Consider the following 23,261-nt stretch of genomic DNA (forward strand, 5'->3'; position numbering starts at 1 on the left):
CTTAACTTTGAAGGAAATAGGATACAGCATTGGGAAAAATAAATCATGTCACTTGGCCAAGCGAATGGTTCTAGTTTAATCAGCCTGAACCCAGAATTCCATCAGGACTTGGTCCACCTCTCAGCCTGTCTACTGCACACGTGCCAGGCGTTGGTTTTCCCTCTGACTCTAACAACTAACCCTTCCTGACGTGCCTGTTACACCATTTGACAAGCAGGGCCTGACAGGCCTCTGCAGCCCTTCAGAGCTCCCTGGGGCCTGAGGACCAATTGCCCAGATGCAGTGCTTACTCAGGCCCAGGGCAGGGGGAGATGTGTCTCCACTGACCATAACCTCCTGCTTTCCAAAGCTCCTTGAGCGCTGAAGAGTTCCTGAGCATGCTGGGGCACTTGCCTAGGGAGGGTCCGTCTTCCCCAGGGGCCTGGAGGAGAACTGGACTTAGGGGACCTCAAAATTCAGGGCCCTGGGGGCTGGAGTTGTGGTTCGGGGGTAGAGCTCTTGCCTAGCATGTGAGAGTCGTTGGTTTCCATCTCAGCACCGCATACAAATAAGTGAATAAAATAAAGGTCCATCGACATTTAAAAAAAAAAATTTTCAGGGCCCTGGGGTGGGATGGGGGTGGCCATTTCAAGCTTTTCTGCTTCTTCTTCTTTTTTTTTTTTTTTTTTTTGGTACTAGGGACCCAGGAGCATTCCACTGCTGAGCTGCATCCCAGCCTTTTTAATTTTTAGTGAGACAGGGTCTACTAAGTTGCTAAAGAGAGCCTCAAACTTGTGATCCTCCTGTCTCAGCCTCCTAAGTCTCTGAGATTATAGGCATGAGCCACCATGCTCAGTGGTCTTTGGCTTCTTTGCAGGGCTGGTGGCATCTCTGCCTTGCTGCCCAACACTTCAGGGGTCTGCCCCCTTGCCTCTTAGAACCCCTCCCATGGGCAGCTCACATGCTGAGGACAGCATAGGGCTGGACGCCGAGCAGGAGATGGCTCTGGAGTCAGGGCATGGTTTCCTGAAAGCCTCTGACAGCCAGGCCCTAGAGTCCCAGGGATCTGATGAGAGCCTCGTGGGTCACTCTTGTTTTCCGGCATAGCTGGAGATTACGCCAGCTCCCTCCTGATTTCTATAGCAAAAGACGGTGCTCTTTTTTTTTTTTAAAAACGGCTGATGTGCAGGCTCAGCAGGCAGCTGCCCATGGTTTCTAAGTTCCACTAAGAAGGTGACAGCAGACTGGGCCCTTCCAGTGGGGCTGAGGGGAGCGTGTTTGTCACCTCTCTTCTGGGCAGATAATGGCCAGCAAGCTGTCCATATGCCAGCAAATGGGGCAGAAACAGCTGTGTCCCTGGCCGCTGACCTGCCCATGTGGTTGCACCATCTGGGCTCAGTTCTCTGCTTGGCCAGCTCCCGTCTGCCACTGCAGCCTGGTGCTTGTCATGGCGGTGCCCCCTGCCTGTCCCAGTGACTTGAGGTGGCTGAAGGGGGTCGGGGGAAGTTGCTTAGGCCAGCGCTGGAGGGGCAGTGGGTGAGGGGGTGACCCCAAGAGGACCCATCAGCAAGCTGAGGTTTGAATGGAACCGGGCTCTCAGCACCACCCTTAAAGGGGCGCCTGGCCTGTCCCCGGGGAGTGCTGATGGGGGCTGGGAAGAGAAGCCACACCCTCTGAAGGGCCTGCAAGGCGTCTGGGCAGCCCCCCCTCGCCTCGGGTCCTTGTTTCCTGTCGGCCCTCCCACTCTCCCCCTGCGCTCTGCCCACCAGGCCCCCTCTGGCTCCCCCCTGAGCCCCCCCCCCCCTGTCTTCTCCGGTGTCTTCCTCCACTCTCCTTGCTTCCTTTGTGTCTCTTGTCTGTGGCCTTCAGAGGACTTTGGGCCTCCTTCAGCCCTGCGAGCGGGGAGTGGGCTGCAGGAGGTGGCGGGCGCCTGTCCTCTGGCAGGAGCGCTCTTAGGTTCATCTAGGAGGTGTGCGGCCTGTCCCTCCTGGCTCCCTTGGAGGCAGCAAGGTCACCCTGCCCTTGGGCCTAGAAGCTGCTTCACCACTGACCTTAACAGGCCAGATCCTGAGGGTCCCGGGGTGGCGAGATGGCGGTCCCTCCAGGTTGCTCCTAGAGCACAAGTCCCATGACTTGTTGGGTTGGGGCTTCAGCTCTTTAAACAGGGCCACCCTGTCAGGCCTCCCTGGAGGAGTCACTCGCGCCCCCCCCCCCCCCCCAGTGGTTATCCTCTGGGGCCCAGCGGGAATCTGATGGGCAGTCTCCTATCTCCTTGTCCTCCCAGATGGCGACCTCACGGACACTGTCAGCGGCCCCCGCTCCACTGCTTCAGACCTGACCAGCAGCAAGGCGTCCACCAAGAGCCCCACCCAGCGCCACAACCCCTTCAACGAGGAGCAGGCGGAGACCGTGTCCTCCTCCGACACCACCCCTGTGCACACAGGGAGCTCTCAGGAGAGGGGGGAGTCCCAGGCCCTGGGCCTCCTGGACGCCTGCACAGAGCTGGAGGTCATCAGGTCAGCAGGGAGGGGCCTGGGGAGTTTGCAAGTGTCCCCGCGTCTGTGTCCATTCCTGCCTCACTGTTGAGACCAGGGCGGGTGGGTGTCCCCTGATGGTGGCGGAGCCCCTTTCTGGAGGCTGAGAAGCAGCCCTGCCAGCCCCAGGCAGTCCTTGGAGCCAGAGGAGTCGGCAGCCTGTCCTGCAGCCACCAGGACAAGGAGAGAGAGCGGTTTAAACAGCACCCTTTACTTCCCGAGGTTCTGGGGGCTCGGAGCATGAGATCAGGGTGCGGCATGGGCCGTTCCCACGAGGGCCTCTTCCAAGTTTGATGACATCCACACCACTGTCTGCACGTGGCAGAGCAGAGAAAGAGCTCTCTGGAGCTGCTCTTGTGTGGGCACAAGAGGGCTCCACCCTCGGGACCTCTCACCTCCAAAGGCCCCCACCTCCTGATCCCACCACATGGGAATTATAGCTTCCACATGGAAATTGGAGGGAAACAAACACTGGGACCAGGGCACGGCCCAAGCCCTGGAGGTAGGTGGCCTGTACACATAACAACCATGGCTGGCTTCTGAGGCCATGCCTAGGCTACTGGGGCATTTTGTTTGGTCCATTCAAGATCAAAAAACAGCCGGGCGCAGTGGCACACACCTGTAATCCCAGTAGCTCAGGAGACTGAGGCAGGAGGATGGCGAGTTCAAGGCCAGCCTCAGCAACTGTGAGGCCCTAAGCAACCCAGTGAGACCCTGTCTCTAAATAAAATATAAAATAGGGCTGGGGAGGTGGCTCAGTGGTTGAGTACCCCTGAGTTCAATCCCAAGTACACAAACACTCACACACACACACACCCCCAAAGATCAAAAAACACCTTCAGATTGGACTTCCTCTTGAGGAAGTTGTTAGAAGTCAGTGTGCCAGTTCAGAGACCTAGTCCAGCCTGGTTCATTGGAAGAAAAGTATCTTTGTCATATGGACAGGTACATGGGGCGAGGGAGGAGGTCAGTGACACGTTGGGGGCTCTTCCAGAGCCTCAGCAGAGTGGGGGCTGCCTGACCTCCCTGGGCCCGGTCCTTAGAATTCTCCACTCTGAATGAGAAGAGAAGCCCCATATACTGGTCAGACATGCTAGCCTGAGGAAGGGACATTGCTCCCCAGGGCCTGAAACCCACAGGCTGGTTTCAGAACAAAGCAGCTTAAGCTGGTCATGGTGGTGCATGCCTATAATCCCAGCAACTTGGGAGGCTGAGGCAGGAGGATTGTAAGTTCAAGGCTAGCCTCAGCCACTTAGCAAGACCCTGCCTCAAAATTCCAAAATTAAAAATAAAAAGGGCTGGGGATGTAGCTCAGTGGTAAAGTGCCCTGAGTTCAATCTCTAGTAACAACAACAAAAAAAAAAAGCAAGCAGCTTAGCCACTCAGCCTCAGGGTGGCTTGGCCAGGCCCATTCCACTAACATGGAACCAGGGTGGGGCAGGACTTTATGCCTAGAAACTGAGTATATTTCTCGGTGATTTATCCATGGTGACACCTAGCGGGTAGTGGGGTCAGCAGGGACCCATGTCCTCATCCTAAGAGAAGACCTGAGCCCAGGGGAGTGCTGGCCTGGCTGACCACAGCCTGGCTTCATTCCCTAGGCGGGTAAGACCAGCTTAATTTTATCAGCTGGAATTTGTAGGATCTGTTTAGGGGACCCCCTGGCTACTGCCACCTCTGCCTCCTTGTGCTGTCCCCAGCCCATGGCCCTACCCCTGCCTCTGCCAGCACCAGGGACTACTTCAGGGCCCCACACTGCCCAGACCAAGAGGCTCTGGTCTTGACCTTGGAGGGCATGTGCCCAGGCTGGCCCTTCTGACCCAGGCTGGTTTCCCTTGGTCCCCAGCACTCGGGTATAAGTCCCTCCCCATTACTGCTGATCCAGGGTCACCAAGAAGAAGAAAACTGGCAAGAAGAAGAAAACCAGGTCGGATGAGGAGGCAAGTCCGCTGCACCCCGCCTCCGGCCAACAGAAGTTCAGCACACAGGGCGATGGCGCTGGCCGGGTCTGCCCAGGCCTGGGGCAGGACGCCCAGGACCCCGGGGCCACCCTCCAGGAGGAGGGAGAGGGGCCCAGCAGCGCAGCAGAGAGCAGCAAGCACTCGGAGTTTGGCCAGATGGGCTTGCTGATCCCTGAGATGAAGGACACCTCCATGGACTCCCTGGGACAGCCCCTGAGCAAGGTCATCGACCAGCTCCACGGGCAGTTGGACCCCAGCACCTGGTGTTCCCATGTCGAGCCCCCAGACCAGTCCTTTCGGACCGGCTCTCCCGGGGATGCCCCGGAGAAGCCGCCATTTGGCGACTTTAGTGAGGGGCTTCCAGCCCCCATGGACTTCTACCGCTTTACCGTTGAGAGTCCAAGCACTGTTACATCAGGTGGTGGCAACCATGACGCTGCAGGGCCTGGCCAACCGCTGCATGTTCCTGGTGGCCCTGCGGCTGCTGGCCAAGAAGAAGAGGGAGGAAGAAAAGAGGGAGAGACTCCTGGGCCCCTAGAGGACACGCCACGGGAGGATCAGGAGCTGGAGACCCAGGAACCGGACACCCAGGTGCCCCTGGTCAGCAAGGAGCCTGTGCCTGAGCCTCAGCCCCAGCCTCAGCCCCAGCCTGAGCCTGGGACACAGGAGGCTCTTTGCCAGCTCAAGCGGGACCAGCCCAGCCCGTGCCTGAGCAGCGCTGAGGACTCTGGGGTAGATGAGGGCCAGGGCAGCCCTTCCGAGGTGACACACGCCTCTGAGTTCAGGTGAGGGACAGTTGTGGCTGGTAGGGGACCCCGCCAGTCCTTGACCTCCCAGTGAATTAAGCCCAGCTCCCGGAGGACCCAGACCCGTGTGGGAGGTGGGAAAAGACGTGATCTCGCCACCCAGCCTGACCCTCGTCCTCCCGATACTTGTCCCTCTCACAGGGTGGACAACAATCACTTGCTCCTGCTGATGATCCACGTGTTTCGGGAAAACGAAGAACAGCTCTTCAAAGTAAGTCTAGGGGACTCAGGAGCCAGCGAGACCCAGCAAGGGCCAGGCAGATGGCCTGAGCCTGCCCAGAAGGCGAGAATCCAGGCCTGCCCCTGACCTCTGTCTGCCTGGCCCCCAGATGATCCGGATGAGCACTGGGCACATGGAGGGCAACCTGCAGCTACTGTTCGTGCTGCTCACGGACTGCTACGTCTACCTGCTCCGGAAAGGTGCCTGCCGCCCCAGATCGAGAGCGGGTTGAGGTTGAGACCCCTGTTCCCCAGCCGTCGCCCCCTCCAGTGGCATGTAGGAGTAGAAAGGCCTCTGAGGAGGGTGTGGCTGGCTGAGGTGGGCCTGACCCCGCCACTCGCACCCATGTCATTCTCTTGCTCCGTCACTTCAGGGCAAGGAGGGGTCCTCTCTGCCAGGGGCCAGCCCTTAGAAAATGGGGCCTGGAGGGACAAGAGGCCAGAGGGGGTAACAGGCATTGGGGTCTCCTCTCTCAGGGGCCACAGAGAAGCCATACCTGGTGGAAGAGGCCGTTTCTTACAATGAACTTGACTATGTGTCGGTGAGTTCAGGCTCCGAGTTGGTGGACCACCATAGGCGCAGGGCTTCCTGGGCCACCCACCCTGAGAGCCCGGAGCAGGGCTCGTCCCAAGGATGGGCACCAACCTGACTCTCAGAGAAGCTTCTGTACACGTGCTGGGGACGAGAGCTAAGCGCGAGGCCTGGCTGCCCGCAGCTCCTGCGGGGCTCCGTCTGAAGGCCTCACTGGTGGCCACCCTGGGTGCTCCCTCCCTCCCTGCCCTTGCCTGGCTGCCTGGCTGCACTGCTTCCTCCGCCAGGCAGCAGCCAAGCCCGTGTGGTTTCTGGCAGGTTGGCCTTGACCAGCAGACGGTGAGGCTGGTGTGCACCAATCGCAGGAAGCAGTTTCTGCTGGACACAGCTGACGTGGCCTTGGCTGAGTGAGTTGCGGGGCCGTGGCATGGGGTGGAGGGTGGGAAGTGGGAGACATCAAAGTGAAAACAAGTGTGTCCTCTCCAGAGCCCACAGTCTGGTCAGAGAGGCAGGACAGTGGACGGTCACTGACCCACCACTCATGTGGCAGCCTAGGTGTTCTCAGTGCCTTGTGGCCTGCAGAGGGCAAAGGGACTGGCGTGAGCATCTGACGGGGAGGAAGACGGGGCCCTGCTGGCCGGGGCCTGCCCGCCAGTACATGGAAATCACATGCATGAAGTCACGTCACGGCACCAGCTCGAGGTCCCTCATTCAAGTCCTGCTGATAGCATCTCGGGTCTTCCTCCTCTGCCAAGATCCAAGGCCCTGGGCTGTTAGGAAAGAGTCAGGCCTTTTCTGGTCACTGTTGGACGAGCACAGACCCAGCCACATCATTGCCCCAAAAGGCCCTGAGTGCTGCGTGGGCCAGGCCCCTCCCCCACATTTCTGTGACCCCTCCAGGTCAGGAGCTCTCAGGACGAAGCCTGTCCCCAGGCCTCTGACAACCCACTCCCTGTGCAGGTTCTTCCTGGCCTCTCTGAAGTCAGCCATGATCAAGGGCTGCCGGGAACCACCCTACCCCAGCATCCTGACCGATGCCACCATGGAGAAGCTGGCACTTGCCAAGTTTGTGGCCCAGGAATCCAAGTGTGAGGTGAGGGGCTGGAGAGGATGCTCGGGGTAGTCCATGAGGGGCCAGTGGTGGCCAGCCTTGGTGCTCGAGACAAGTGAAGCAGGTGATGCTTTGGCATCTCTTGGTCACTTCCTCCCCCTCCCCGTCCTGTGCCTCTCTCTCAGCGAGTACTCCTGATACTGTGCCATGGGTGAGCCCAGCTACCTGCCTGGCCTTGCTCACTCTGTCCTCTGCCCCCAACCCCAGGCATCCACTGTGACTGTGCACTTCTATGGGCTTGTGCACTGGGAGGACCCCGCGGATGAGTCTCTGGGCCCTGTCCCCTGCCGCTGCTCACCCCCTGAGGGTGCCATCACCAAAGAAGGCATGCTGCACTACAAGGCGGGCACCTCCTACCTGGGCAGGGAGCACTGGAAGACCTGTTTCGTAGTGCTCAGGTGGGAGCCCTGGGCTCTGCGCTGCCGGCCCAGGCCAGGGCATCGGGCTGTCAGGTCCCCAGCAGGGACTCCTGCAGCAGTTCACTGGGGAGAGAGGTCTGAGGGAGGTGCCTCCCCTCTACAGGGCCCTGGGTGGACACGGTCCAGAGCTGTAGGGCTTCTCTATAAAGCCAGTGAGTGAGCTAGGCCCAGGAGTGCCCCATGCCTCAGCTAGGGACCAGGGCCAGCCACGGAGGGCCTGCCGCTGCCCAGGTCCACTGAGGCAGTGCTCTCCGCTGTCCCTCTCTGATTCCTTTCATCCTCCCTCCTGGAAAGCAGGCCTGGCTTCCTTTGCCTTTGGGATTATGGCTAGTCTGGGGGCCCTGGGACATGGAGCCCGCCCCCTTTGGCCAGGCTCACCGCCACTGTGCGTGTCCCTGCAGCAATGGCATCCTCTACCAGTACCCTGACCGCACCGACGTCATTCCCCTGCTCTCCGTCAACATGGGGTGAGTGTCGCTGCCTGAGGGCGTCAAGGCTAAGCCTGGGACCTTCCCATTTCCCCTGTGAGGTGTCTGTCCCTCAGCCCCGTCCAGCAGCTCTGACTGGTGCCCTGGGGTTTGCACCCTGAGGCTGAGGGCAACCCACAGGAGGCAGGGCAGAGACCGAGCGGTGCTGCCTGCCTGGAGAGGGTGCGTCTGCAGGGGAAGCTGCAGCCTGGTGGGGACAGGCCCCCGGAGAGGGGGAGGGAGGGCGAGCAGGGCCGCTTCGCCACGGGGAGCTCGGCTGACTCACCTGCCTCTCCCTCACCTGGCCGCATGTGGGTGTCCAGAAAGGACTGGCGATTCTGGGGATGCAAGGGTGGGGCTGTCAGCACCAGAGGGCCTGGGCAGCCTTCCCATGTCCCCAGGGCCCCGCTCCTGCCGCCCGCCTCCTCGCCCCCAGTTCACCCTCCTCCTCTGGCCCAGGGGGGAGCAGTGCGGTGGCTGCCGGAGATCCAACACCACGGATCGGCCCCACGCCTTCCAGGTCATTCTTGCCGACCGGCCCTGCCTGGAGCTGAGCGCCGACAGCGAGGCCGAGATGGCTGGCTGGATGCAGCACCTCTGCCAGGCCGTGTCCAAGGGGGTGAGCGTCTCCCCCACCTCGCCTGCCTGACCGCGCAGGACCCCAGGGGCCCATCCCCACACGCAACAGCAGCCCTGGGCAGCCCGGGAGGACACAGCTGGGGAACCCAGGGGACATCTCAGGAACAGACCTGGAGCTCAGAGTCCCCTGTGGACTGGACCACCTGTCCCACCCTCCTCCCCGCCCACACTCCTGAGGTGGGCAGAACCTGCTGGACCCTGCAGGGAGGGCAGAGAACCAGCCGGGCCTCTGGGCTGGGCACTCTGGACACGCAGCCGCCTCTCCACCTCTGCCAATGCCTCAGGTCATCCCCCAGGGAGTCGCCCCCAGCCCCTGCATCCCCTGCTGCCTGGTGGTTGCCGAGGACCGCCTCTTCACGTGCCATGAGGATTGTCAAACCAGTTTCTTCCGCTCCCTGGGCACTGCCAGCCTGGCCGACATCAGCGCCGTCTCCACTGAGCCAGGCAAGGAGTACTGCGTCCTGGTAAGTGGGGAGGGCGGCGGGGAGGGGCCTGCCGGGGTGGGGCCAGGTGCTCACGCGCCCGCTCTCCCTAGGAGTTCTCCCCGGAGGGCCCGCAGCCCCCCGCCCCCTGGGTCATCTACCTGAGCTGCACTTCTGAACTGGACCGGCTCCTGTCTGCACTGAGCTCCGGGTGGAGAGCCATCTACCAGGTACCCAGCTGCCCAGAAGCCCCGGCCACTCCCAGGACCTGACCTTCCCTCCAGGATCCTGAGGACAGCAGTGTGCCAGCACTCTGGGACAGGGACAGGGACGAGGCTGGGGTGAAAGCTGAATGCGGGTCCAGGAGCGGCCTTTCCTAACCCGGCTCCAGTCACAGTGCTCACGGTGGCTCTGGAGCTGTGACAGGCTGGGCACAGGAGGGGCAGGACCCTCACCTGCCCTGCAGTTCACCCCAGAGTGAGAGGAGTTCACTGGCCTGGAGCCGGGGACTGTCCCACCTGCACTGAGCCCAAACAGGCTGGCCTGAGTCAGAGAAGGGCTCGGACAGAGGTTCGCCAGGCAGCATTGCTGGGAGCACAGGGCCACCTCCCTGGCCACCGAGGAGAGAGGTCTTCCCAGGACAAGGTGGTCAGGGAGCACCCCGTCAGCTCAGGCCCTCCCCAGAGTGCAGGAGGATCTGGCAGCGTGGAAGCGGTTCCCTGGGAGAGGTGTGGAGGGACTGGTGGGGGAGGCCTGATAGGCGTCCATGGCCAAGGCTGAGCCCCGGAGTCCTGTGGCCCCTGGGAGCATGGAGCCTGCAGCCCTCAGTGGTCCTGTCTTGCCCCGACCCAGGTGGACCTCCCACACAAGACCATCCAGGAAGCCTCCAACAAGCAGAAGTTTGAGGATGCCCTGAGCCTCATCCACAGCGCCTGGCAACGAAGTGATAGCCTCTGCCGTGGCCGAGCCTCCCGGGACCCCTGGTGCTAAGGCAGCTGGGTGGTGTCCCAGGAAGTCAGGGAAGCGGAGGCGGGCTGAGCAGCAGGCTCAGGGTCGAGGTCATTGTGCTGCTTCGGAGCCAGGTCTCCACGCACGTTCTTAGCCCACTCCTGCCCCAGGTGGCAGAACCACCCAGCTTGAGGCAGGATCTGTCCACTCCCAGGGATCCAGAATGTGCCCACACACCTGGGTGTCCTGCCCAATGGGTAGTGGCTAGAGGCTACTGGGGACAGAGGATCTGAACCAGGCAGGCTCTGCAGACACAAGCTGTCCTCCCAGGTCAGGACCTCAGGATGGTGACAAGAGGAATGTCCATCTACAGAGGAGTGGAAGGACCAGGAGGCGGGAGCTCCCCGCCCCAGGTCAGGGGCCTGGGCAGAGGCTCAGGGCCCCCGGGTCCTGAGTGCCCAGCCACCCTTGTTCATTTTTGAACACTCTCCTGTCTGTGCGGGGAAGCTGGAGCACCGGGTGTCTGCGCATGCTCCCTCTCACTAACCTACCCCACGCACAGCTGCCCGCCTCACAGAGCCCAGCCCAGGCCACCAGGCGCCCTGCATGCCGTGGCCCTGACCACCTCCCCCACCTCAGCAGAGCCTACAGAACCCAGGGATCAGGTGGCTCCTTTGGCCAGGAGCAAAGAGGAGGGTGGGAGAGACTGGGAGAAGAGCAGGACCCACCACACACTGAATCTCCCAACTGTCCCCTGCTTGGCTGGGGCCTGGGGCTTCCTGAGCATCTTTGTCCAGAGTCCGGGAAGGGGTCAGGTGGTGTGGGTTTTGTTTTTTAAAATAAAATAGACATGTTATATTGCCAAGACTCGTCACTGGCCCTTTTTGAGCAAGGTAGGTAGGGTCATCTCCAGACCCTCCTATTCTGCAACATGCCTGTCACCCATCAGTCGCGGCTTCCCCCATGGGTGCTCACCATCCAGAAGTGTGCGGCCCAAGGAGTCTCTGCCTGACTACCAGGAGGAGGGGCTGGGATAGTGGGCAGGTCCTCCTGGCCAAGTGACTGCAACCACAGGTCAGTCCTCAAACAATGCCCTTCTTTTTTTTTTTTTTTTTTTTATCTCCATCACACTCAGGGGCCCTGATGTCTTGGGGTGGGCAGGGGTTGGGGGATGGCACAGATGCCGTGGGGGTGGGGCCGCCTTTTACTGAGTGCAGTGCAGCGCTAGCTGTTCCACCTTCGCCCTCCAAAGTCCCCTCTGGAGCAGGCCATCAGTGAAGCAGTCCCCCCATCTGAGGTGTCGCCTCCCACAGTTCAGTTACCCGAGATCGACTACAGATGGAAAAATATTACACAGGCTGGGTGCAGTGACGCAAGTCTGTGATCCCAAGCTACTCAGGAGGCTGAGAGAGGAGGATCACAAGTTCAAGACCAGCCTCAGCAGCCTAGCAAGAGCCTGTTTCAAAACTGAAAATACGACTGGGGATGATGGTCAATGCTAGAACGCCCCTGGGTTCAATCCTCAGTACCAGCAAATAGGAAAATATCAAAGGGATAAATATTCTTCAGTTTTATGCTGTGCACCATTCTGAGGAGGGTGAAGGATCCTCCCTCTGTCCCGCATATACCTGTGCTGTACACTGGCTTCCCACAAGTGGCTTTGTAGTTGCCTTGGTTTTCAGATGGCCTGAGGCGGTATAGCGGCATTTTGTGTTCAAGTAGCCCTTAATTTACTTGATGGTAGCCCCAAAGCTCAAGAGTAGTGATAGCTGGCAATTTGGACATGCCAAAGAGAAGCTATGAAGTGCTTCCCTTGAATGAGAAGGCGCGGTGCCAGCATGGCTCAGGGACAGCGCGCTGTCAGGCGTCCATGCCAGGCACCACACACACACACACACACACACAGAGGCGAAATAGCTCTGCAGGGCTCCAGACTCCTCTCTTTCCCTTTGCTCTTGCTGAAGTTGGGACCCGAGGTCACAGGAGCCAGATTGGGATACCGAGGCCTGGAAGGGGAAGTCACACAGACCCCAGAACAGAGATAGGACAGCTACGAAGCGGCGCTCACACCCCATGTCAGGAGTCTCCCTGGACACCTGCCTGGTGCCTGGGGCTCTGAGCTGGACCAGGACGAGCCTAGAGGGGGACAGGAAGACAATGGGGCCGGAGGAGGTGCCCCGCTAGTGGGCAGCTTTGCCCCGCCTCCACTCTCCTTCCAGTCCCAAGTGAACTTTCCCCCAGATCCCAGGGTCCAGCCCCGCCCCAGCCAGAGCAGGCCGGGATTGGTTGGAGCCGGAGGGGGCGTGTTCTGGGCTCCAACAGACCCTGGTCCGCGGAGCAGGCTGAGCAGGTGGATTTCCAAGATAGACCAAGGGCGAACCGGAGCTGCCGGACATACCGGGAACTGTCCTCTAGACATGGCCCCGAACCCCCTCGGTCCCCAGCCCTGTGGTCCAGCAGGGGTGCAGACAGCCTAAACACCGCCACCCTATGGCTCACGCCTCGCCCCTGACCCAGGCTCAGCCGGCTGGCCCAGAGGCCGTGGAGACGGTGCCCCCGGCCGTGGACCTGGTGCTGGGCGCCTCGGCCTGCTGCCTGGCCTGCGTGTTCACCAACCCCCTGGAGGTGGTGAAGACGCGGCTGCAGCTGCAGGGGGAGCTGCAAGCCCGGGGCACCTACCCGCGGCCCTACCGGGGTCTCATGGCCTCTGTGGCTGCTGTGGCCCGGGCTGATGGGCTGAGGGGCCTGCAGAAGGGGCTGGCCGCCGGCCTCCTCTACCAGGGCCTCATGAACGGTGTCCGCTTCTACTGCTACGGCCTGGCAGGCCAAGCTGGCCTCACCCAGCAGCCAGGTGGCATCGTGGTCGCTGGCGCCGTGGCTGGGGCCCTGGGAGCCTTCGTGGGGAGCCCTGCCTACCTGGTGAGTGCCTGCTCTCCACCCTGGGACTCGATCCCACAGGGACTTTGCAGTCACCAGGGCTTTGTGGCCCCACTGGGGTGGGGCAAGCTGGGTGGGGCTGCTGCCTGGGAATATCTGGCCCAGGCCTGGAATCCGTCCCTTGCCCTGACCCTTGCTCCCCTGGGGTCCCTACACTGCGGCTCCTGAACCAAGGAAGGGGGCAGAGGGTGGCAGTAGATGTGCCAGTTCAAACCTGGCTTGGTCCCGTTTCCTCTGCATGGCCTGGTGTGAGTTAAGAATGAGAGCTGGCACTGGGTGAGGCCTCCTGTCCTGGTCTGGGCACTCTGCAGTCACCATGTCACTCAGTCCTCCAGGAGTGACAAAACCTGGTCCCAGAGAAGGTTAAGTGACTTGCCCTGAGTCCCACCAAGATGCAGACACAGGCAGACTGGAGTCTCGCCCTGGAGCCCAGGATGTACGGGCCAGGAGTAGCAACCAGAGACATCTGGGTTTCGGGGACACACTGCAGAGGGCCCCTCCCACGACCAGCTGGCATTGCAGGCTCTGCCCCCTGCTCCCATAGGTCAAGACACAGCTGCAGGCGCAGACGGTGGCTGCGATGGCAGTGGGGCATCAGCACCAGCACCAGGTGAGCCCCGGCCCTGGACTCCCTGGGCTGTTCCTGTTCGAGGCTGGGCGGAGCTGACCAGGGACCTCCCACCCTCTCCCCGCAGAGTGTCCTGGGTGCCTTGGAGACCATCTGGCGGCAGCAGGGCCTGCTGGGGCTGTGGCGGGGCGTGGGGGGGGCTGTGCCCCGAGTGATGGTGGGCTCGGCCGCCCAGCTGGCCACCTTTGCCTCCGCCAAGGCCTGGGTGCAGGAGCAGCAGGTGAGGGCTGGGGACTCCTGTGCCTACCGGCACAGACAGGAGTGGGAGGGCCACCCGCCTCCTTCCCCACAAGAAGTCCAGGGTGGTGACAGATGGGGCCCCTTGAGGAAGCTGGGAGCCCTGGCTCTGCCATCCATGTTGTGACCCTGACCCTTGGGCCCAGCAGGAGTTGAGGGCAGTGTGACCCTGAGGCTGTGAAGGAGCTCAGGTGTTGGGGGGCATGGCCTCCTCCCTGACCAGCCCCTCTACCTTGTGTGCTGGGGGTCACCATGTGGGTGGATGAGGGCGGCTGCTGGGGTCAGATGTCTGTGCTGTCCCCACAGTGGCTCCCAGAGGACAGCTGGCTGGTGGCCCTGGCTGGAGGCATGATCAGCAGCGTAGCGGTGGCTGCTGTTATGACCCCCTTCGACGTGGTCAGCACGCGGCTGTACAATCAGCCTGTGGATGGAGCTGGCAGGGTGAGCAGGGAACGGGGTTGGGGAGGATGTGGGGAGCTGGGATCAACCCCCCAATACACACAGGCACAGCAGAGCCTGGGGGACACATGTGGCACACACGCATGTCACCTGGGGTTGTTTGATGAGCAGCTGTGTCCCAGGCACCGCCAAGCACTTCAACATCCAGCTATTATTCTTTTTCCTGAAGAGGAAATTGAGGCTCAGAGAGGTCAAGTGATTTGCCTGCAGTCACTCAGCTGCTAAGTGGGAGACTTGGGATTGGAATCATGGTCTTCCCATGGCACTGCCAGTCTCACAGATGTGCCCAAAACCAGGGTGCCCGTGTGCCTCAAGACAGGCTGAGAGCCCTGGCAGCGGGCTGTGTCTGCCTGAAGGAAGAGGCCTCCTTCCTAATGTCACAACCTACAGCATCACCTATCTGCAGCCTGCCCCGCTGGGGACCAGTGCATTCTGATGTACCAGAAGAAGCCCTGGACACACAGACGTGCCAGTTTCCCAGTTGTGCCAGCTGGGGCCTCACAGCCCTTACAGTGACCCGTCCATGTCCATCCACAGGGCCAGCTCTATGGTGGCCTCGCGGATTGCCTGGTGAAGATCTGTCAACAGGAGGGACCCTTGGCGCTCTACAAGGGCCTGGGCCCTGCCTATCTGCGCCTGGGTCCCCACACCATCCTCAGCATGCTCTTCTGGGATGAGCTGCGGAAACTGGCCCGGCGGGGGGCCCAACACCAGGGCACCTAGGCCTCGTCCCTCACCCCACAGCCTGGCACAGTTTGGCACTTGGCCAGAAGTGATGTCCTTCCTCCATGAGACCGGCCATCCCAGAGTAGACCACAGGCCCGGCCCTGCCACAGGTGGGGGCAGCGTGTGGACAACAGTGGCCAACCCAGCCCACCCTGAGCATCCACTCAGAGTGGCCCCTGTCCTTCTCTCTGAGTCCTGGCTGAATGACCTGGGTGAGCAGCACCGAGCCGAGGGACCGAACTGTCTCGGCCCCTGGGTCCCCAACAGCAGTGAATCCAGCGAACCCTCCTTCACTTCTGCGGCTGAGACTGGTGTGGGGACACCGCAGGGCTGTTCACTAGGGCTGCCCTGAAGGGGCCACGGACTCAGGGGCTTGAAGTGGGAAATCGTTTTCTCCCACCTGGAGGCCTGAAGTCTGAGATCACAGGGCCGCAGCTTGGTCCTCCTTCCTCTCCACGCTGGGGCCGGAGCCCAGGGCCTCACTGCACCACGTCCCAGCCCAGGGCTGGGTTCTCCTGACCTCTCCCCCTGGCTAGCAGCCAACTGCCATCTCCCTGGGTCCCGCAAAGGTGTCCCCTGGTGTAACTGTGTCCTAATGTCCTCTTACCAGGACTCAGGTCACATTGCTTTCGGGCCCACTCCAGTGACCTCACCTTTACTAGAGGATGATTATCCCTGTCTGCACCGCAGGCCCATCCCAAGGTCCTGGGGGTGGGACCTCAGAGTATGCATGGGGCCAGGGGACAGGGATGTGATTCAGCCTAGACCTCACCTGAGGTCTAGGTCTCGCTGAGACCCCGCAATTGCACATGTTCGGATGATTCCGAAAGGAGGTTCAGGGAGCCCGTGGTTCAGACCAGGAGGCTGAGGCCAGGAAAGGGATGGCTGCCCAGGTGAGTGGCGGGCACAGCCAGGGACAGGGCCAACAGCAGGCCCTGGCCCTTCCTCCAGCGGCAGCCACACTCCTGCCACAGGCCTGAACTGACCTTGGTATTGCCAAGGGAACCAGCTCCCTGGCCGGCAGGACTGGCCTGGTGGGTGCAGCCTCCCCTGCCACACCCTGGGTGTGAAGAGCGGGCCCTGGAGGCAGCCCCACTGCACACTCCAAACAATAAAGTTTTCTACTTTGTTTACCTCAAGGACTTCCTCCACCGTGGCCTCAGTTGCCCCACCCCTGAGTCCCCACCAGGGCTACCCGCTCCCCTCTGGGAAGAGAGCCCAAGAAGGGTTTCCAGTGGCCAGCCCCACCCTGCCTGGCCAGGCAAGGCTGCCACCTAGTGGACACAGGGGGAACATCAGGATGGGCAGCCCAGGGGCCCAGGCAGGGGAGGGTTCAGGCGGGGGAGGGCTGGGGCAGGGCCCCCAGCTCGGGCTGCCAGAGATTGGAGGTCACCCGCTGAAAGGGCAGAGCCAGAGCTGAGGCTTCAGGAAGCTGGGCTACCAGCCCTCGTGGGAAAGCCACAGAGCCCAGCTCAGCAGGGGGGAGGCCCCAACCTCAGGATAAGAGGGCAGAGCCTAACCTCAGGCCGCAGGGGAGAGGCCCCAGACCTCAGGCTGTGGGGGAGAGAGCCCCTACTTCAGCCCCTGGGATGAGAGGAGAGGCAGGGCAGGCGGAGGCCCCGGGGCTTCAGGAAAGCACGGTATGGCCAAGCTCTCTGGGAGGGTAAGGCAAGTGGACACGGACTTTATCAGGCACAGAGACTGGAGCCCAGCCCAGGGACACCCCTTCGCCACCCCAGGCTGCTGTGGAGCTGGCTGGGCCTTGCGCTCCAGCAAGCAGCCCGGAGGGTTAACGCCCCAGCTCTCCTCCCTCCCTGGGCCTTTGACCCTCCCGGCTCCTCCCCTGCCCTCCACTGACACCTTTGGCCGGTGGTGGCGTCATTATTGGGTCCGTCCCTGTGCAGACCTGGCTGGAGGCTGGGGCCAGGTCGGGCTGCCATGTTCTCCCTCCGCTCCTGGCTCCCCAGCCTCCCCTCCCTGGAGTGGGGCTCCAGCCTCCTGGACAGCCTCCTGCAAGGTGAGCCCCTCCTCCGTGCCACCTGGCCCGCCCCCCCCCCAGCCGTCCCCTCCCTCCCTCCCTCCTTCCCTCCCTCCCAGCCCACACCTGCTGCCTCCCCGCCCCCCTGCAGGCCTCGTGGGGGCCTTCGGAATCTCCGTCCTGAACAGCCTCCTGAAAGTCTACTTTTTTGTGGGCTGTGCCAAGTGAGTGCCCACGCCCCATCCCACTGGAGTCCCTCCACCCTCCTCCCTGGCCTCCTCCCTGGGCCTCGAAACCCTTCCTGAGGCCCAGGAGGGTGGTCTTGCTCCTCTGCCCACTCTCCTCCACAGTGACCCCAAGCGGCAGCCCGAAAAGGAGCGGCTGCGGGCCCAGTGGGCCTGGCTGGAGACCCTGCACCTGGCCGGGCTGGCCCTGCTCCTGACGGTGGTGGGGTCCCGGGTGGCCGCCCTGGTGGTGCTGGAGTTCTCCCTCCGGGCTGTGTCCACGCTGCTGTCTTTGGGCAAGGTGAGGCTGGGGGTCCCTGCAGGCCCTCGTGTCACCCCTGGGCCCCGTTTCCCTAAGATGGAGAAGAGGCTGCGGGTGGTTCCCTGGGGTTTTGACGGCCCAGATCCCAGTCCCAAGCACATGGGGACAGTTCCGTGACCTGAGCTTCCCGCGTGCCAGGCCCTGCGCTAAGTACTCTGAGGCTTCGTCTCGTTTGACGCTCGCGGCCAGGGGGTCGCTGTGACCCTCATCGGCTCATCCATGGCCAACATCCAGCGTCAGATGTGACAGCAGCTCTTGGAGGCTGGGACGCGGGCGAGAGGAAGGGTCCCAACAGGCTCTCCTTGAGAATGGTCCCAAGGTCCCTGGGGGCTCTGGCCTCCCACAGAGTGGAGCCTTTGCCGCCCGCGGCCACCCTCCTCCTGTCCGCCCCAGCAGGGCTCCCGGAGCGCGGAGCGGCTGCAGCTGTTCCTGCTGAGCCAGTTCTCGCTGGGCTGCGGGCTGGCCTGCGCCCTGAGCGTCCTGCAGGAGGGCGCCCCGCACAGCACCCTCAACCTGCTGCTGAGCCTCGGGCTGGCCGCGCTGCTCAGCGCAGGCGCCCGGCGCCTCCACCACCACGTCTGCCGCCTCTACGAGCTGCACAGCGCCCAGCGCTACTGCGGGGTCTGCCTGGGCCTGCTGGCCGGGGCTCATGGCCTTCCCCGGCTGCTGGGCCGGGCCCTGGCCGTGGCCTTTGCCGTGGGCGACCTGGCGGCCGTGGTCCTCATCAACCAGGACTTCCTGAGCACCTCGGAGGCCGTGCGCTTCTGGACCCCACTCACCATCTGCTACACGCTGCTGGTCATCCACATGCAGGGTGAGGGCCCGGGGCGGGGTTCCTCCGATTGTAGGCACAGCCCACTGTCATCCCAGGGCACCGACCCAGGGGCAGAAGGCACACAGGCCACTCAGGGCAGATTCAGCCTTCAGCCTGCCGGGGGAGCCCCGAGGAGCTCGTGCCTGGTTTGGTCTCCAAAGCTGGGCAGGGCCCTCTGAGAGGTGAGGCTGAGGGGGACTATGGGCAGAGAGTCACATGTGCCAAAGCCCAGAGTGAGGGAGGGCACTGCACCGCACCATCAAACCTTGGACAGAAGTCCAGTGCAGCTGTCACCCAAAGGGCACTGGGAAGCGGTGAGGCTGGCCAGCTTTTTTTCTTTTTGCTAAAAGTTGCTGAGACTGGCCTCAAACTTGCTATCCTCCTGCCTCAGCCTCCCGAGTTGCTGGATTACAAGTGTGTGCCACCACATCCAGCCTGCTCTGTTTCCTTTTATGTTGGTTCCCAGGATTGAGCTCTGGGGACACTTAACTACTGAGCCACATTTCCAGCCCTGTTTTGTATTTTATTTTTCACTGAGTTGCTGAGGCTGCCTTTGAACTCGAAATCCTTCTGCCTCAGGCTCCTGAGCTGTTGAGATTACAGGCTTGCTTAGATGCTTAAGAGCCTAACTGAAGGCCCTGGCCAGCCAGGTTGGGCCATCTGCTGAGAGACCGCTGCTGGGTTCCCAGCAGGGGAGAGTGCTATGGTCTGATCTGGTCTCTAGGGAAGAGCCCTGGCTGAAGAATAGAGATAGTCTAGGAAAGGCAGGGGGAGGGAGGTGTTCAGGCAGCGAAAACTGCAAGTGCAAAGGCCCTGGGGTGGGAATAAGCCTGGCATACTCCATGAACTAAAAGGAAGCCAGGATGGTTGGGGTAGTGAGCAGGATCAAGTTAGAGACACGGTGACGTTGGGAGTGGGCTCAGGCCAAATCAGGCAGGATCTGGTAAGGCCCAGGTCTGGGTTTGGATTTTCAAATGCAGAAGAAAGTCCTGAGAAGTTGTAAACAGAGGGATGATTTCATCTCCTGGACATGTTTAGAAGGTCACTTTAGCAGGTCAGTACACACTGGATCGTAGGGGCAGGGACAGAAGCCAAAGGACTGGGGGTGTAACTCGGTGGCAGAGCGCTTGCCTAACATGCAGGAGACCCTGAGTTCCATCCTCAGCCCCAAGAAAAAAAAGAACAGGAGCCCTGGGAGGGGCTGCCTTGGGAGGTGGCTTGGACCCGGAGGAGCCATGGGAGTTGGGGACGTGTGTGGAGGACTGGGCTTGCTGAAGGATCAGACGAGGCTGTGTGGGAAAGATAATCGGGTCAACCCCACAACTGCGGGGCTCTGTCCTGGGCCAGTGGGAGGCCAGCAGGTGAACGGGAGCCCTGGCCGGCGTGCCCAGCACCCTGTGGGTGCTCAGAGAGAGGGGTGGATGCGGGGGCAGCCAGGGGAGGCGAGAGCTGAGAGGCCCATGTGGCTCCAGCCGGACGTCTGAGTGGGGCCTGGTGCACGCGGTGACAGGTGCGCGACAGGCTGTGACAGGTGCGCCCCTCCCGCAGAGGAGCAGCAGCGCTTCAGCCTGCAGAGCCAGGTACAGACGGTGCTGGTGCGCATGGGCGGCCTCTTCGTGCTGCTGCTGACCGTCGGCCGCTGGATGGACCTCCTGGGCATCCTTGTCTCCCTGCTGGGCGAGCTCTGGTGCCTGGTGGGCGTCCGCGCCCTGCTTGACCTTTGCCAGATCCAGGTGGGCCCCATGCACCCCGGGTCCCCCAGGCCCGAGCGCCCTGCCCCAAACAGTCCCTGGCGCCTCCAGAGGCCCAAGTTTAAAGAGAGCCAGGGTGACCTCTCTTGGTGGAGGGCGGAGGGAGCTGAGATCTCTCCTGCCCCGTCCGTCCGTGCCAGCCTGAGCCGTCCCCTAGGTCACTAGGAACGCCCACTGCCCGGAGCAGCCTGCACTCAGAGGCCCCAGGGGAGGAGGGTCTGGGATGAGTGGGGGGTCTGAGGCCCCCAGGGGGAGGGGAAGTGGGTGGCCTCTTGATCCTCTCCCCGCCTTCCCCAGGGCTTTCCGTCCCAGAGGCCTTCCGCACCAGCTCCCAGCCAGCCCCTGCCCTCCACACCCCCGGGGTCCCAGAAGACCGCCCCCTCCTGACCTGCCTCGGGGAGGACTTGGAGCCTGTCTCAGGCCTGCTCCGGCTGACCAGCAAGGCCTGACCTTGGGACACTGCCTGGAGACACAGCCACAGGGCTGGCCCCCACCTGGGCCTTGCCCCCACCCCCTAGAGGAAGGGGAGGGTTGGGGGATGGGGGCCCTGGAGGCCTGAGTTAATCCTTCTCTGATGGGCAGGACTGACTTCTTGGGCAGGGTTGGGGGATGGGGGCCAACCGCATCCTCAGGTTGCTTTACCCCTTTACGCCTCCATGAACAATAAAGATGATTTTCTTTTTTAAAAAATTCTTTTAGTTGTACATGAACACAATACCTTTGCTTTACTTATTTATTTTTATGTGGTCCTGAGGATCGAACCCAGGGCCTTGCCTGTGCTAGGTGAGCGCTCTACCTCTGAGCCACAACCCCAGCCCCTAAATATGATTTTCTTAAAGTGCTCAGAATCACAAAGACACAGAAAGGAAAAGAGGTTTTCAGAAGCCACACAGCAATTCTGTTGGAGTCCTGGGGTAGGCTCCTCAGGGCTGGCTCAGGCTCGGTGAGTTCCTGGGGAACCGGGCTCCTTGCAGACAGAGGAAGGGCGCTCAGGGGTGGCGTGGAGGGTGTAGTATTGAGGTGGCTGAGGAGGTGAGAGGCTGGACACATAGTCTGGCACCCACCTGCAGTCTTAGGTGGACAATGTCCCATCCCACACTGAGAACCAGCTGGAGAGGGCCCCCTAAGGCCTCTTGTGCTCTTGGGTGCCCTGGATACAGCCTGCCCTGAATCCCAAGACTCTTGTATAAGACCATGAGGAAGGATCCTTCCCATCTCATTCCTGTTCTGGGCCAAGATCAGGGAGACCAATGCCCTGGGCACAGCTCCTCTGCTTGCCTTCGCATGGCGCTCTCTGAGCCTGTGGGAAGAATCACTACCAGGTGTGGGGGCTTATCCCCTTTCGTTTTGACCTCAACCCCAAGAGGCCATAGCTGTTATCTCTTTTTACAGATTTAGGAGCCAAGGCCCAGAGAGGTTAAAGAACTTGCTCAAGGGCACACAGGAGGGAGTAAGCTTCAGGATTTGAACGCAGGCAGTCATCTCCAGGGCTCAAGTGCTTTGTGGGTTCCTAGCTCCCTCTTTTGGTTGGAGATGTGGGATCCAGGAAGCGAACAGGGCCAGCCCGCTCTGGAATGTGGTTCTGGCTACCTTTTGTCCAGGGTAGCCTGAGGCCCCTGGACAGGCAGGACATCCAGCCCACAGGGTGATTGGGTTTCTTGGGGATCAAGGGCCCCAACTCAGGGTACTGAGGAACCCCACTGCCATCAGCCTCCACGGGTGGGAGAGTCGAGGTCGTCTGGGCTTGGCAGGGAAGAGCTGAAACCTGGAGAAGGTACTAGAGGACTCCAGGCTCCGAGGGGGAAAGTCCTCTCTGCAAAACCACCGTGACCACCTGTAGGCTGCTGCTTGGGAGCAGGTGGGTGGGGGTGGCCTTGAATTCTCCACTCCGCACCTCAGTGTTGGGATTCAGGACAGGCTATACCCAGGGCTGGACACGGAGCTTTCCACCCGTTCCCCATGAGTGACCACCCTGGGACAGCTAGGGCACAACCCTCCCCCAGGACAGGGTGTGGCCGGTCAGGAGGGTGGGTAGTGCCTGTGGAAGCCCCTCCTCCAGGACAGAACCCAGAGCCCCCTCCCTCTGGGCAGGAAACCAGGCCCAGGCCCGTGTAGGCGGAAATGGCTCAGCTGGGTGGGTGCAGGGCCAGACTGGACTCTGGGTTCCAACCAGGGCTGGGTGTTTTTGCTGGAAGGTGACCCAGTCTCTTAGGCCCTGGCACAGACTGGGACCCATTGGGGACAGGGTTTGGGGGGTGGTGACTGGACCCAGAAGTCTTTTCCCTTTTATGGGCACAGAGACTGTTTTGCAAACAAAGCCATCTAATTTTTAGACCCTTGTCAGACACAAAATAATTCTCACAAAATAATTTGATAAGAAAAGAATTCTATTCCAGCCGCGGGTCCCGATTTTCCAGTGAGGCGTTCAGCAAATCTCCACACCAAATGAAGGAAAGATGGCCTTAGGTCCCGAGGGCTTGGGGCAATCTGAACCGCAGGGTCTGGGTGAAGCCCAAGGGGAGACTGGCTCTCCCCCAGGGACCCCAGGGCTCTGGCTCTCAATGGGGTGACATCCTTCTGAAGAGACGGGGGCTGGGACTCAGGACAGAGCACCTGCCTAACAGGCGCCAGGCCCTGGGTCCCCCTCCCAGATGGCAGAGATAAAGACGAGGTGCCAGGCCGGGTCCCCAGTCCCTGCTTAGAGTAGGTGGTGCCTGCTGTGGGCTGAGACTGGGTGAGCTGGCCTGCCCCTCCTGAGACCCCCGGGGGCTCTTCTGAGCTATGCCCTGCCCCCGGGGGTCCTGCGTTCCTTCACTTACCCCTTCAGTCAGGGGCTGCTGGGCCGCTGTGTGGCCAGCATGCTGAGGTGATGGATGGACCGCTGGGTGGACCTCCTGGGCACAGCCCTGGCCTCACAGAGGTTCCCCGCTAGGACAGAAACAAGGTGATAGCAAGTGGTGACTAGAACTGCTGGAGAGGCCTCAAGCTGGGTAAGGGGTCAGGGCGCGTGGCGGGCGCCAGGCTGTCTCTGTTACGCATGCTGTGTAACAAATAGCCCCAGAAATCAGCATTAAAACAACGGACACTTATTGTCTTGCTTTTTCTTTGGCTCGTGAATCTGGGTGCAGCTCAGCTGGACCGTCTGGCT

At 61.4% G+C, this 23,261-nt stretch overlaps 3 protein-coding genes across 6 annotated transcripts in view; all 3 read left to right on the forward strand.

Moving 5' to 3' along the window:
- Plekhm2 (pleckstrin homology and RUN domain containing M2) overlaps positions 1-10,902 on the forward strand; it is a 37,055-nt gene extending 26,153 nt beyond the window's left edge. For both annotated transcript variants that reach the window (XM_027951867.3, XM_027951868.3), the window contains 13 exons: positions 2,264-2,495; positions 4,399-5,259; positions 5,422-5,491; positions 5,610-5,700; positions 5,977-6,041; positions 6,350-6,438; positions 6,992-7,124; positions 7,350-7,540; positions 7,963-8,028; positions 8,488-8,647; positions 8,952-9,131; positions 9,203-9,319; positions 9,942-10,902. In XM_027951867.3, the coding sequence (XP_027807668.2) occupies positions 2,264-2,495; positions 4,399-5,259; positions 5,422-5,491; positions 5,610-5,700; positions 5,977-6,041; positions 6,350-6,438; positions 6,992-7,124; positions 7,350-7,540; positions 7,963-8,028; positions 8,488-8,647; positions 8,952-9,131; positions 9,203-9,319; positions 9,942-10,079 (2,393 nt within the window). In that variant the 3' untranslated portion in view covers positions 10,080-10,902. The remainder of the gene's footprint in view (positions 1-2,263; positions 2,496-4,398; positions 5,260-5,421; positions 5,492-5,609; positions 5,701-5,976; positions 6,042-6,349; positions 6,439-6,991; positions 7,125-7,349; positions 7,541-7,962; positions 8,029-8,487; positions 8,648-8,951; positions 9,132-9,202; positions 9,320-9,941) is intronic.
- Positions 10,903-12,335: 1,433 nt separating this feature from the next.
- Slc25a34 (solute carrier family 25 member 34) lies at positions 12,336-16,163 on the forward strand. Its single transcript, XM_027951888.2, has 5 exons — positions 12,336-12,956; positions 13,519-13,584; positions 13,670-13,822; positions 14,146-14,280; positions 14,836-16,163. Exons 1-5 carry the CDS (start codon positions 12,528-12,530, stop codon positions 15,019-15,021), a joined length of 969 nt encoding a protein of 322 aa, XP_027807689.2. The 5' UTR covers positions 12,336-12,527; the 3' UTR covers positions 15,022-16,163.
- A 64-nt stretch (positions 16,164-16,227) lies between these two features.
- Positions 16,228-20,715, forward strand: Tmem82 (transmembrane protein 82). Of its 3 annotated transcripts, XM_027951953.2 has the most exons (6): positions 16,873-17,041; positions 17,154-17,226; positions 17,353-17,527; positions 17,945-18,362; positions 19,911-20,095; positions 20,411-20,715. In XM_027951953.2, exons 1-6 carry the CDS (start codon positions 16,963-16,965, stop codon positions 20,498-20,500), a joined length of 1,020 nt encoding a protein of 339 aa, XP_027807754.1. In that variant the 5' UTR covers positions 16,873-16,962; the 3' UTR covers positions 20,501-20,715. The 3 variants fall into 3 exon arrangements, with proteins under 3 accessions (XP_071473478.1, XP_071473479.1, XP_027807754.1); XM_071617377.1 differs by having other exon boundaries at positions 16,228-17,226; XM_071617378.1 differs by lacking the exon at positions 20,411-20,715 and having other exon boundaries at positions 16,228-17,226; positions 19,343-19,987.
- Positions 20,716-23,261: the final 2,546 nt, after the last annotated feature.

This window comes from Marmota flaviventris, chromosome 10, assembly GCF_047511675.1.
Source record: "Marmota flaviventris isolate mMarFla1 chromosome 10, mMarFla1.hap1, whole genome shotgun sequence".
Classification (NCBI taxonomy): Eukaryota; Metazoa; Chordata; class Mammalia; order Rodentia; family Sciuridae; genus Marmota; species Marmota flaviventris.